We start from the raw sequence: 12,542 nt of genomic DNA on the forward strand, positions 1-12,542 counted from the left end.
AAAAAATTAACGTATGTGATATGTAGTCTGTAAGTTTCTTTTGTTTAACACTGTATTTTGTCCAAGGAGCTCAAATAAAAATGAAAGCAACACATTGGCTGTTATTTTAGAAATATCAAGGAATCTACTAAGACAGCAATGGAATCTTTTCTTTTATATCCAACACAAAGAAAGACAAAGTTACTTTCAAGAAATTTTAATCAAACCAAACCTGAGGGGATAATTTGAGATTTATTAAAATTGCTACCATGGACTTCCCTGGTGGCGCAGTGGTTGAGAGTCCGCCTGCTGATGCAGGGGACACAGGTTCGTGCCCCGGTCCAGGAAGATCCCGCATGCCGCGGAGTGGCTGGGCCCGTGAGCCATGGCCGCTGAGCCTGCGTGTCCGGAGCCTGTGCTCCGCAACGGGAGAGGCCACAACAGTGAGAGGCCCGCGTACCGCAAAAAAAAAAAAAAAAAAATCTTCTGCTGGGATAAAACCTGCTAACCAAAAGTTTCCAGAGCTTCACAAAAGAGTTTTCAAGGGTGAAGCAGAGGAAGACAAGGAAGAGGAGTCGGGAGCTTTTCATAAAACATTTAATTTAAATTTAAGTATTTCGATGTTATTGTAATAGGGAAAAGCACATCTAATTCCATACTGGATCTGTTTCTTTTACTTCAACTTTTGTATTCTATTGCTCTATTGCTTTTGCTAGAGCATCACTAAAGGGATGTAAAAGTATGGCCCATCTCTAGGAACCCTGCCTCGCATGCCTGCGGCTTAAGCTAAAATACCTTTGTTTCGCTCACAGGAAACATCCTGACCAGGCCCACCTGTGAGTGGCTGCAGGAAAAAATGAATTAACGCATCCCCTCCCGAGTCTGGCAGGAACCAGAAAATATTTGCAGCAATAACAGGAACTAGCGTCCAAACCCGGGCAAGATGGTTCTTTGGGACACCAGTCCAGCATCCTCTCAGCCTTCTGGCTTTCCAAATAAAGGCGATCGTCCTCGCTGCAACAACTCATCTGTCAACTTACTGACCTGTTGCATGGCGAGAAGTACAAGCTTGGACTCGGTAACATTATTCTCCAACATCCAAGTGTCCTGCTCAAGCAAATGATTACCTATCCATCTCTAAACGTGACAGGGAGACAGTGTGGAAACCAATACAGACCTTCCTCCACTTACAATGAGATTACACCAGTAAACCCAACAGAAGTGTAAAATACCCTAAGTCAAAAATGCATTTAATACACCTAAACTACTGAACATCACAGCTTAGCCTCGCCTACCTCACACGTGCTCAGAACACTTAGATCAGCCTACAGCTGGGCAGAATCATCTACCACAAAGCCTCTTTTCTAATAAAGTGTTGAATATCTCCTGTAATTTATTGAATACTGTACTGAAGATGAAGAGCAGAATGGTTGTCAGCACGTGGGTTATTCACACTCGTGACCACCAGGCTGCCTGGGAACTGCTCAGCATCACGAAATAATATCAGGTATGTATCGCTATCCTGGTGCATGGCTGTTAGCATACTGATGCCATCCAGGCCTGTTCGGTTCCTCCTGTCCTTCCAATGACCTTACCTAGGACTGCACTGGGGGTAAATCTCTTCTTTGTTGTCAAGGGCTTTGTAGTTCATAGATGTTGTTTAATCATCATTAGGTCCAGGTGGTTTCTGTGCTGTGTTAGTCTCCAAACAGTGATAAAGACCTTCGTCCGCGGACGTATTCCTGGCACCCATGAGACTAGCTCCCCATCATAAATCTTGACTTAGGAATGCACTTGCTGTCTGCAAACACATATTCCCATACCCTAGGTTAACTATAAAATTGTCCCAACTGCCCCCCGGAGATGCAGAGTACAGCTGCATATGCTCTGGCTCAACGTCTGCCTGATCCTACCCTGTATGTAAGTTACCATATAATAAACGGATCCACCGATTATATGGCGCTGCCTGCCTCATTCTTCATTCTCAAGATACCTTCGCAGTTCGGTGGACACTTTCTGTTCCCTCTGTCCTCAGACACTACAGAAAAGATCAAAATTCCAAATGTGAAGTACAGTCTCTAATGAATGCATATTGTCTCTTCACCGTTATAAAATTAAAACATTAAGTCCAACGATCGTAAATGGGGGACCATCTATAATTTCTTAAACTGAAATCCAGGTTAGATTTTCCACAAATTAGTATACGTGTACCAACTCGTGCTTGGGGAAAATAATGGTAATAGGAAAATTAATTAACGATTTTGAAAGCAGAAGGCAGACAGCTTGACATTCTTAACTTTGTACAGTTATACGTAAATGAAATTATACGCCAAGGGAGAAAAAAAGGCGGTAGGACATTTTCAGCTCTTACTCAAATCCCTCTTGAGGATCTCACAGAAATAACAATTCATAACTGAAGTCTAGAATTAATTTAATTAATTAATTTAGAATTACAAGTATGGATAAATCTGAGCTATAGCCACACCTAAACTTAACAATAATCATGCTTAACATGGAAAAGTGAAACAAACGATCAAACCCCAAAGCAAACAGAGCCTCAGGTCTGGAAGAGTTCTTAGAAATATTTTAGTCCACTCTGGGGCTCCCAGGCTCCTTGAGAGTCTGATGAAAGTTAGGGATCTTTTCCCCAGAAACATGTGCAAAGTGTCACCTACAATTTCAAGGGCTTCATGGAACCACCAATATAGATCTCAGATGTTTCCAGGTAAAGGTTGAGGGAAGTTAGGGACTCAGACCCCAGGTACAAGTTCTCAGACTCACAATTAAATTACTGAATGACATTAAGAATCTATGAAAAGAGGACAAACACCGTTAAATGGAAAAAAAATTAAGACTGCTGAGAAGATAGGCTTTTCCAGGGCCATGTTTCTTACGTAACCTAGCCTTTAAACTTTCTTTCCTGGGAGAGCCCATTTTCTCTCAACACTTTCCGTGTTAATCCCAGACCAAGGAAACATCTTCTGCATCTGGATGTCCCAAAGTCATCTCAAACACAGCCTGCCCCAAATAGGCTTATCTTCTCAAAAGCAACTGCCCCTTGAAAGCTTTCTACTTGTCACTAGCACCACTATTACCCCAATCGACCAGACCCACATTTTCTCATGCGTCTTTGACCCTATTTTTCTTTCTCCTGCAATTAGAAAACTAGGAATCAATAAGCAACCAAGTCCTGCCCCTTTTTCACTCATGTTTACTACAGCTGTTTATTGGGTACCATCTATGTGATGGTCACAGGAGATACAAAGATTAGAAACAATAAAACATGTCCTCAGGAGCTCACAGCCAAGTGTCCTTGCCTTGTTATTTCTATAGCTACCAGTGATGTTTTAGATCTTCATCATATTGCAGTCATCTTTCTCCCACCAGCCCCTGACTGCCCTGGCTTCCTTCAGTCTATTCACTCCCTCCTAAGACTCTGCTGACTGAATGCATTCCCTAAAATAATAGATTCATCACGTAATTCCCTTGCTGGCAATATCCCTATTGGGCTCCCGGTATCTACAGAAAGCCCGGGGAAGGATTTTACTCTGATAATCAGTCTTGTACATCATCAGGCCGACCCCGTCTACCTATGAGTCTCCCCTGCATCCCAAGCACCCTCTAGTACAAGTTCACTGCAACGGTGAAGCTGGTCTTGAAACTCACTCATGTTTATTCCTGGTCCCATCGCTCCTGGTCTCTCCCTCTCTTTCCACTTGTCTTCAGAGCTACAGCTCAAGCCCCGCCTCTTTCCACCAAACGTTTCAAGAAATTACATCCCACAGTGACCGAGCGTTGATCTACTACGGTATTTGTATACGTCACTCACTTTTACGTTAAATCATAAATATTCACACTTTTATTTCTTGTCTCTCCAAACTGTTTCAATATCTTTGAAATCAGTAAGAAAACCCTACATTCCCTTGTTGGTTTTCATGCATCCATTTATTTAATACATATTTACAGAGGTCCTACTTTGTGCCTGAGGTTTGTGTTTGTGGTTCTACTTTGTGTTTGAGGTTCTACTTTAAGCCTGTGTAACAGGCTTAAGCCTACTGTGCTTTGACAGAGTAATCCCGAAACAAATATTTATTGATAAATAAAATGCATGCCCTATGCTAGCAAGTGGCATATTTATCTAAGGAAAGCTTTTACAAGCTCTCTGATTTTGAGATCCTGTGACCACGAAGTCCCATCATCTTCAAACAGCCCCTAGGTGTCAACTTTTGGGAGTTTCAACAATCAGGCTACAGCTGGATTTAGAATATATTCACTTGCTCACATTTTTTCAGAATTTAATGTAACTTTTGTTATTCCTGCTAAAAGAATATTACCACCTTTCACTTTTCTTCAATTTGGTATAAATTGCTATAAATAAATAAAATACAGTAGAATACTATTTAGTTACTTGACATCTATAAGAACAGGGGACGTTTCTATAATGCCAGCTTTATAAATAAGCCAGAAACCCCCCAGATTTGGCCAGCTATATCAGTAAAAACTGAGGAAAGTGAATGATTTGCTATGATTTCGTTGCACAGATTTCTCATGAGGGTTTATATAATTTGGTTCACAAATACGTCCATAAAAAGAATGTACCGATATAATACATATTCAAGTAAATGAATAAATGTCACCATGACTGTCCTCTTGAAAGACAACGAACAACAAGTGTTCCGGTCCCAGATGTTTACTTAAATTGGCCCCGAAGGGATAGATGATTACCATGGGGTAATCATCACAGTTACGGATGCACTTTTTATACTGAGATGGTTCTAAGGGAAAAAATGGCCAATCTGCATACCAGCCATCTACACAGCATCTATCCATTATCATTTGCACCAGTGACTTTCACATGGCTTTGGATTCAAAGAGACTCCTGATTTTTAGTGCGTGCACACATACACACACACACACACACACGAGGGAAAGAAGGAAAAAAACCTTTAAAAAGAATTCTCCTTTTAACTGAGCTAGACGTCGTGCGTAAAAACTTGCAGAGATCATTCAAGGCTCAGAAGGAGGTTACCTTCTTCCAGAGAGGATTATTTTTTTTTAATTTAGATATGTAGAAAGAACATTTATTATGAGGGATTGGCTCACATGATTACGGAGGCTGACAAGGCCCACGATAGACAGTCTACAAGCTGGAGGCTCAGGAAACCAGTGGTGTAGTTCTAGCCCAAATCCGAAGCCTGGGGACGAAGGGAGCCAATGGTGTAAGTCCCAGTAGGAGTCCAAAGGCTGATGGCCAAGGAGAAGATGAATGTCCCAGCTCAAGCAGAGGAAGCACGTTTGCCCTTCGTCTACCTTTTTGTTCTATTCAGGACCCTCAATGGATTAAATGATGCCCCAGGATTATTTTGTTTTTATCAGGCATCTAGGCTGAGGGCAGACCTAAACCCAAGGGAGCACGGAAATGACTTCAATTGGGCTTCAGTCTTTTAGAGAACTGGTCTCTTCTAGGGTATGCTGGAAGCCCTGCTCTATGTCTCTACCTCTCCTCCAGGCTTCCGCTTTTGCATCCAGCAAGTTCCTTGTGAGGGAAAGCAGCTCCAAAGGCATCTCTTCTCCTTCAGCTTCTCTCTTCTTCTGGACCTTAGTCCTGGAAATTCCCCCTGCCTTGGTAGCTCTCCACTGCCCTCAAAAGAAGTGTTTCATATACTTCGTTTTGTTTGTTTTATTCTCAGGAGGTTTGCCCTGAATCAACTTTACCGCCACAAGTGGAAGCTCCTTTATCCCGACTTTAATTGTCGGTGTCACTACTCATCTAGTCCTTCCAGCTAATTATCTGGGATTAATCCTCAATAGTTCAATACCTCCATAGGTCTCTCTTTCTTTTTTTGCCTACTCTGCACTTGTAGAAAGGTCTCTCAAAACCAGACTCTTCTGCTACTCATTGACCCTGTGATCGCTTAGGTTACAATTGCCCTTGCAACTTTCTATCAGGTCTTCCTGTCACGAGAATCTCTCAAATCTAGTCTTCGGTAGGACTGTGTCTAAGTCCATCTGAGCCGCTATCACAGAATGCTATAAACCAGGTGGTTTATAGACAACAATTTATTTTCACAGTTCTGGAGGCTGGGAGTCTAAGACCAAGGTGCTGGCAGATTCGGTGTCTGGTGAGAATCCACCTCTGGGTTCTTAGACAGCTGTCTCCTTGTTGTGTCCTCACATGATGGAAGAGGTGAGACAGCAGTACGTGGTCTCTTTTATAAGGTCGTGAATCCCATTCATGAGGGCTCCACCCTCATAACCCAATCACCTCCTACCTCCCAAAGGCCCCACCTTCGAATACCATCCTGTTGGCGATTAGATTTTTAACTTATGACTTTGGAGGGGACAAGTTCAGTCTATAGTGGACGATCTAGCACAAAATGTCCTGGAGATGAAATAGTTACACAAGAATCCCACACTCTTAACTGCCAGTTAGGAAAGACAATGGAATCCTACAGGAGGTCATGACAACCATGTGTCTACCCGGTGGAGGAAAGATGTTCATTTTCAGCTTTAACCCAATCAGGAAGTTTCTCTCTTACCCAATGGGAGCTGCCCACAACCCGTCTCCAGTGGCACCAGAATCAAAGACAGCTGGTCCAATGACTCCAGCATGTACTGACTGAAGGACCCTGCATGCAGAAGAACTGGCTTCCTACAGCAAACAGAACTGAACAGCGTTAAGAGAATCTCAGGGGAAGGCCAAGTCTCTTTAATAAGGTTTTTAGAAGTGTTGACGCTTAACGTAAATTTTGAAAACAGGAACCAGTAAAGATAAAAACATATGACCGAATTGTAATAACCTGGCACAAGACAAAACCTGTGTTGATGCAAAGCAAAGAGTCAGAATGCGGCAAAGAAAAGCAGAGCAAGGTAGCCCAGGCAGGCACAGAGATACCTGGCCTGGCTGCACCCTATGAGCAGATAATGGGAGGAAGCAGTGCCAGGGAACAACTACCCAGGTATCCCCCGCAGGGTACTGTTTTGACACAATTTATTTCTGTCTGGGTGGGCTCCCAGGTATTCAAGCACTAGACAGCTCTGTAATCATCCACTGATAACCTGGTCTTGTCAGGTTGACAGCGCCCCCCTGGGTTATTACCTGGAGCATCTCATGCTCCTGAACGGTGCTGAGATTAAAAAGCTAATGAGAAAAACGGGAAGGGAATATGCAGAAAGGAACATAGTTTTTGTTCTAGAGCGTTGGGACCACAGGTGATTTCTTTTTCTTTCTATGTTTTCCAAAATTCCTTTACACTGCTACATGTTAGTTACAAATACACGTCAAATACAAATGGTACGAAGAAGCAGCAACATCCTCTAAAGTATGATAAAAAGTACAACAAAAACCTTCCTTTTGAAGTTGGGATTTCTGTAATTAATTTCAGCAACATAATTACAAATTTCTAGCTAAGAGCTGGGGATACAGGGCCTTGTGCCTCGTGAGAGGATCTCAGAACGAAAAGTCCCTCATGGTCGCTTGGCCCCTTCTACGCTTCTTTTTAACAGCGCGTTGCTTATTTTAGCGACAAAGCGAATGCACAAAACATTTTTGAATCTCGTATTATTTATGAAGAAACTTTTTACCTAAACTTCTCATGCTCTTCTGCTTGTCGCTTCCATGGACAGCTCTGGATACCGGTGACGACCTGAAGATAGTCATCCTCTGAATACCTACAAGCCAAATGTCAATGAAATTAGAAAAGAAAGATCTCACTTATTGCTAAATGAATATGTAAGTCTTCTAAAGGACACTTATAATCTACTCATGTTAGCCCTCTAAATCTTTTCGGAAATAAGGTGATGTAGAAGGAAGTAAACATCGCAGCCATTTCAAAACTCCTAGGAGCATGTGATTCACAAAGAATTATTATGTTGATTTAGGAATATGTAGTTTTCACATTCATAAGTCCAGTTGAGTATTACGAACCAACCACGAAAGCACACTAATTCACATGCGTATCTTATGGCTAGTTAACAAATAAATACATTTTTATAGACACGCACCATAAATATATAGTTTACCATCTTTTTCAGACTCTAAGTTGATAGATTTACCTTGGGATATATGGACAGCATTTCCACAAAACAATCATCTTAAATTTTAATTCTGAACAGTACATTGAAAAACCAGATTGGGCCAGGTTAAAAGAGATGTATATTGGCATAAAAATCTACAGGCATAGTGGTACAGTTTGGCCGGATCCCAGTCCCTGGTAGATCTCCCTCTACCTGAAATTTCATCATTAAGTAACAACTCCCTTAAATCACAAAATAGCCTCTAGTCTTTAACGGTTATCAATTAAAATGAATATAGCCTTTTGAGTGAAAAAACCCTTAAATTTCCTTTCAGTTAATAGCATAGTCATTAGTTGCCAGCTATTTGAGATCAAGGCTTTGCAATAAAAAGATAGAGTATATGTTGATGCGTGTCTGGGGAAGGCAGTAAAGAATCTTGTCAGAAAAGGACCTTCTCCACCCCCATGCAGTATAACGCAGATGCTCCAAAGTCTGTCTATAAAAGGAGGTATTTCTTATAGGTGGGGAAGGTAGTCAACCAATCAACTCCTTCGCCCTTGAAATTTACCTACCTTTTGGGTATCTCTCCTGTCAATGTTGCCACCAAGATTAATCGAAAATATTTTCTCTTGGTTCCGATTGGACCAGCTAATAAGAAAAGCTGAAAATCTTGAAAGACTTTGCAAAATACTAAAGGAGAACAAAGCAAAGAGCTACCACAGAAGAGATTAAAAATAGTTTGACTTGCATACAGGTTTCTAACCTCAACCATTTAACCTCACTCTCATGGGCCCCAAGTCTTGTCACCAAGGGACTCGAGAGATCTATACTCTAGCCCCAAAGCTTTGACTAGATGTGGCACTTCCCAGCTGGAGTGAGGATCACCTTCCTCCACATGGTGAGACTTAATCTAAAGACCTTCTGCAAAACAGCATTAAGCTAAAAAAAAAAGAAAACAAAAGAAGACATGCACATTCAGCAGCCTACTCAAGGCTCTCTCAATTTCTGGCTCTTCAAGAGAGAGACGTGATATTGTGACTATACTCTCCTGCCTGGAGAAGTCTTATCTACCACCAAGGCGTGGTTTTTAGTCATTTGATTACACTGGAAACAGGACAACCATCAGAGCAATGTGCGTACCAGGGTCCATCATGCAAAGTAACAAAAGAATTGTCATCTCACGTTTTTCACAGAATTAGAACCAATAATCCTAAAATTTATATGGAATCATAAAAGATCCAGAATTACCAAAGCAATCCTGAGGAAAAAGAACAAAGAAAGAGGCATAACCCTCCCAGACTTCAGACAATACTACAAAGCTACAGTAATCAAAACAGCATGGTATTGGCACAAAAACAGACATATGGCTCAATGGAACAGAATAGAGAGCCGAGAAATAAACCCACACACCTACAGTCAATTAATCTTCGACAAAGGAGGCAAGAATATACAATGGGAAAAAGACAGTCTCTTCAGCAAGGGGTGCTGGGAAAGTTGGACAGCCTCATGTAAATCAATGAAGTTAGAACACACCCTTTCGCCATACACAAAAGTAAACTTAAAATGGCTTAAAGACTTAAACATAGTACTTGGCACTGTAAAACCCCTAGAAGAGAACATAGGGAAAACATTCTCTGACATAAATCATACCAAGGTTTTCTTAGGTCTGTCTCCCAAGGCAAGAGAAATAAAAGCAAAAATAAACAAACGGGACCTAATCAAACTTACAAGCTTTTGCACAGCAAAGGAAACCATAAACAAAACGAACCTAAGACAACCTATGGAATGGTAAAAAATATTTGCAAATGATGCAACTGACAAGGGCTTAATTTCCAAAATATACAAACAGCTCATACAACTCAACAACAAAAAACCAAATAACCCAATCGAAAAAATGGGCAGAACTAAATAGACATTTCTCCCAAGAAGACACAGAGATGGCCAATAGGTGCAAGAAAAGATACTCAACATCACTAATTATTAGAGAAATGCAAATCAAGACTACAATGAGGTAACCCCTCACGCCAGTCAGAATGGCCATGATTAAAAAGTCTACAAATAACAAATGCTGGACAGGGTGTGGAGAAAAGGGAACCCTCCTACACTGTTAGTGGGGATGTAAGCTGGTGCAGCCACTATGCAAAACAGTATGGAGGTTCCTCAAAAAACTAAAAATAGAGTTACCATATGATCCAGCAATCCCACTCCTGGGCATATATCCAGAAAAGACAAAAATGCTAATCTGAAAACATACATGCACCCCAATGTCCATTGCAGCACTATTCACAATAGCCAAGACATGGAAGCAACCTAAGTGTCCATCAACAGATGAATGGATAAAGAAGATGTGATATATATATATATGTATACACACACACACACACACACACACACACACACACACACAATGGAATATTACTCAGCCACAAAAGAGAATGAAATAATGCCATTTGCAGCAACATGGATGGACCTAGAGATTATCAGACTAACTGAAGTAAGTCAGATAAAGATGAATATCATATGATATCACTTATATGTGGAATCTAAAAGAATGATACAAATCAACTCACAACACAGAAACAGACTCACAGACATAGAAAACAAATTTATGGTTACCAAAGGGTGGGGGGGGGGGGGAGATAAATTAGGAGTTTGTGATTAACAGATACACACTACTTTATATAAAATAGATAAAACACAGGGAACTATATTCAACATCTTATAATATCTATAATGTAAAAGAATCTGAAAAAGTATATGTATGTTGTATATATATATGTATATACCTGAATCACTTTGCTGTAAACCTGAAACTAACACAACATTGTAAATCAACTACATTTCAATTAAAAAAGTTTTAAAGTTATAAAAGAGTTGTTGTCTCACAAAGCTCAACTAAAGAGAAATGGAAAGGGAAGGGCCAAATACAAATATTTAATTAAACCAATGAGAACTGAAACTGTGTCTTAAGTCATCAAAATAAAACATATCATGAAAAGTACAGTAAATGAGAAATTATTATCCTATCATAAAAACCAAATGTGTCAGAGTCTAAAGTTTTGTTTAACTTTCATTTATTAAATTAAAAAGAAATTAAATTTCTCATGATGTATAAGAAAACAAGATTAGTGAATTTGAAGACACAGCAATAGAAACTTAAAAATGAAACATAAAGGGGAAAAAAGGTTGAATGAAAAAGCTGTAGAGGATCATTCAGCTGTGAGACAACCTCAAGGGGCCTAAATGAGAAATTATGGTCCTAGAAAGAGAGAAGAAACCAAAAAATTTTGAAAAAATTACGGTGGCAAATTTTCCAAATTCAAGAAAAACTGGAAACCGACAGATCCAAGAGGCTCAACAAACCCAAAGCACAGGAAACATGAAGAAAACTACACCAAGGCACATAATAAAAAAAAATTCTTTAAACCAGTGATAAAGAGAAAATCTTAAAAGAGGAAAAAGACACATTATGTACACAGAGATAAAGATGAGAATTACAGCACACTTGTCAGAAACAATGCAAGTCAGAGACAGTGGGACAATGTCATTAAAATACAGTACAGGATTTGGTAGGACTGTTGATCTAGGATTCTAGGGTGAGCAAACCTTTTAAAAAATGAAGGTAAAATAAGGACTTTTTCAGGTATAAAAAGGCTAAAGGAATTCATACCAGCAAATCTGCAGTACCAGGAATGCTATCCAGAATATGTAAAGAACTCAAAGTTCAATAAGGCAAACAGCCCAGTTAAAAGCTGGGCCAAAGATGTGAACAGACACTTCACCACAGATGATAAACAGGTCGCAAATCAACCCATGAAAAGATGCTCAACAACATTAGCTACTAGGGAACTGCAAACTAAAATCACAATTATATACTACTATGCGTCCACTAGAGTGGCTAAAACTGAAAAGCCAGACCACACTAAGTTTGGCAAGGAGCAGAGTAAGTGGAACTCTCATACACTACTGGTGAGCACGTAAAATCTACAACTACTTCTGAAAACCACTAGGTAATTTCTTCAAAGGGTAAACCTACATATACCCCATGCAACCCAGCTGTTCCATTGCTAGGTATTCCAAGAGAAATGCGAACTTACAGCCGCAAAAAGACTTCTATGGCAGCTTTATTTGTAACAGCCCCAAATAACTACCATGTGAACATCCATAAGAGGTGAATGGATGAACAGATGGTAGTATCTACTTACAAAGGATGGAAACATATAGACAAAAAAAGAGTACACAACGTAGATTCCATTCCAGAAAATAAAAACTAGCCTACGGTGACAGAGAGCCCGTGACGAGTTGCCTGGAAATGGGGGCTGGCACAAGACGGGCAGCAGTGGTAGAGAGGAACGGATGACAAAAAAGCATGAGAAACCTTTGGTGGGTGATGGATGTCTTCCTAATCCTGACTGGAGTAATGGTACACACATATGCCAAGACTCCTCACATTGCACACTTCAGTTACAGTATATTGTACATCATTTACCCCTTAAAAAACTTTTAAAATGTTCATATTGGGCTAAAAAATTGTATTTTCCGTGGTG

The 12,542-nt window shown here is 40.3% G+C and overlaps 1 protein-coding gene across 1 annotated transcript in view; it reads right to left on the minus strand.

Annotated features, from left to right (window-relative positions):
- ST8SIA6 (ST8 alpha-N-acetyl-neuraminide alpha-2,8-sialyltransferase 6) overlaps window positions 1-12,542 on the minus strand; it is a 166,391-nt gene that overhangs the window by 40,138 nt on the left and 113,711 nt on the right. Inside the window, exon 5 of the mRNA XM_024750074.1 lies at window positions 7,564-7,650. Coding sequence (XP_024605842.1) covers window positions 7,564-7,650 — 87 coding nt within the window. The remainder of the gene's footprint in view (window positions 1-7,563; window positions 7,651-12,542) is intronic.

Source organism: Neophocaena asiaeorientalis, unplaced genomic scaffold (assembly GCF_003031525.2).
Source record: "Neophocaena asiaeorientalis asiaeorientalis breed wild unplaced genomic scaffold, Neophocaena_asiaeorientalis_V1.1 scaffold4, whole genome shotgun sequence".
Lineage (NCBI taxonomy): Eukaryota > Metazoa > Chordata > Mammalia > Artiodactyla > Phocoenidae > Neophocaena > Neophocaena asiaeorientalis.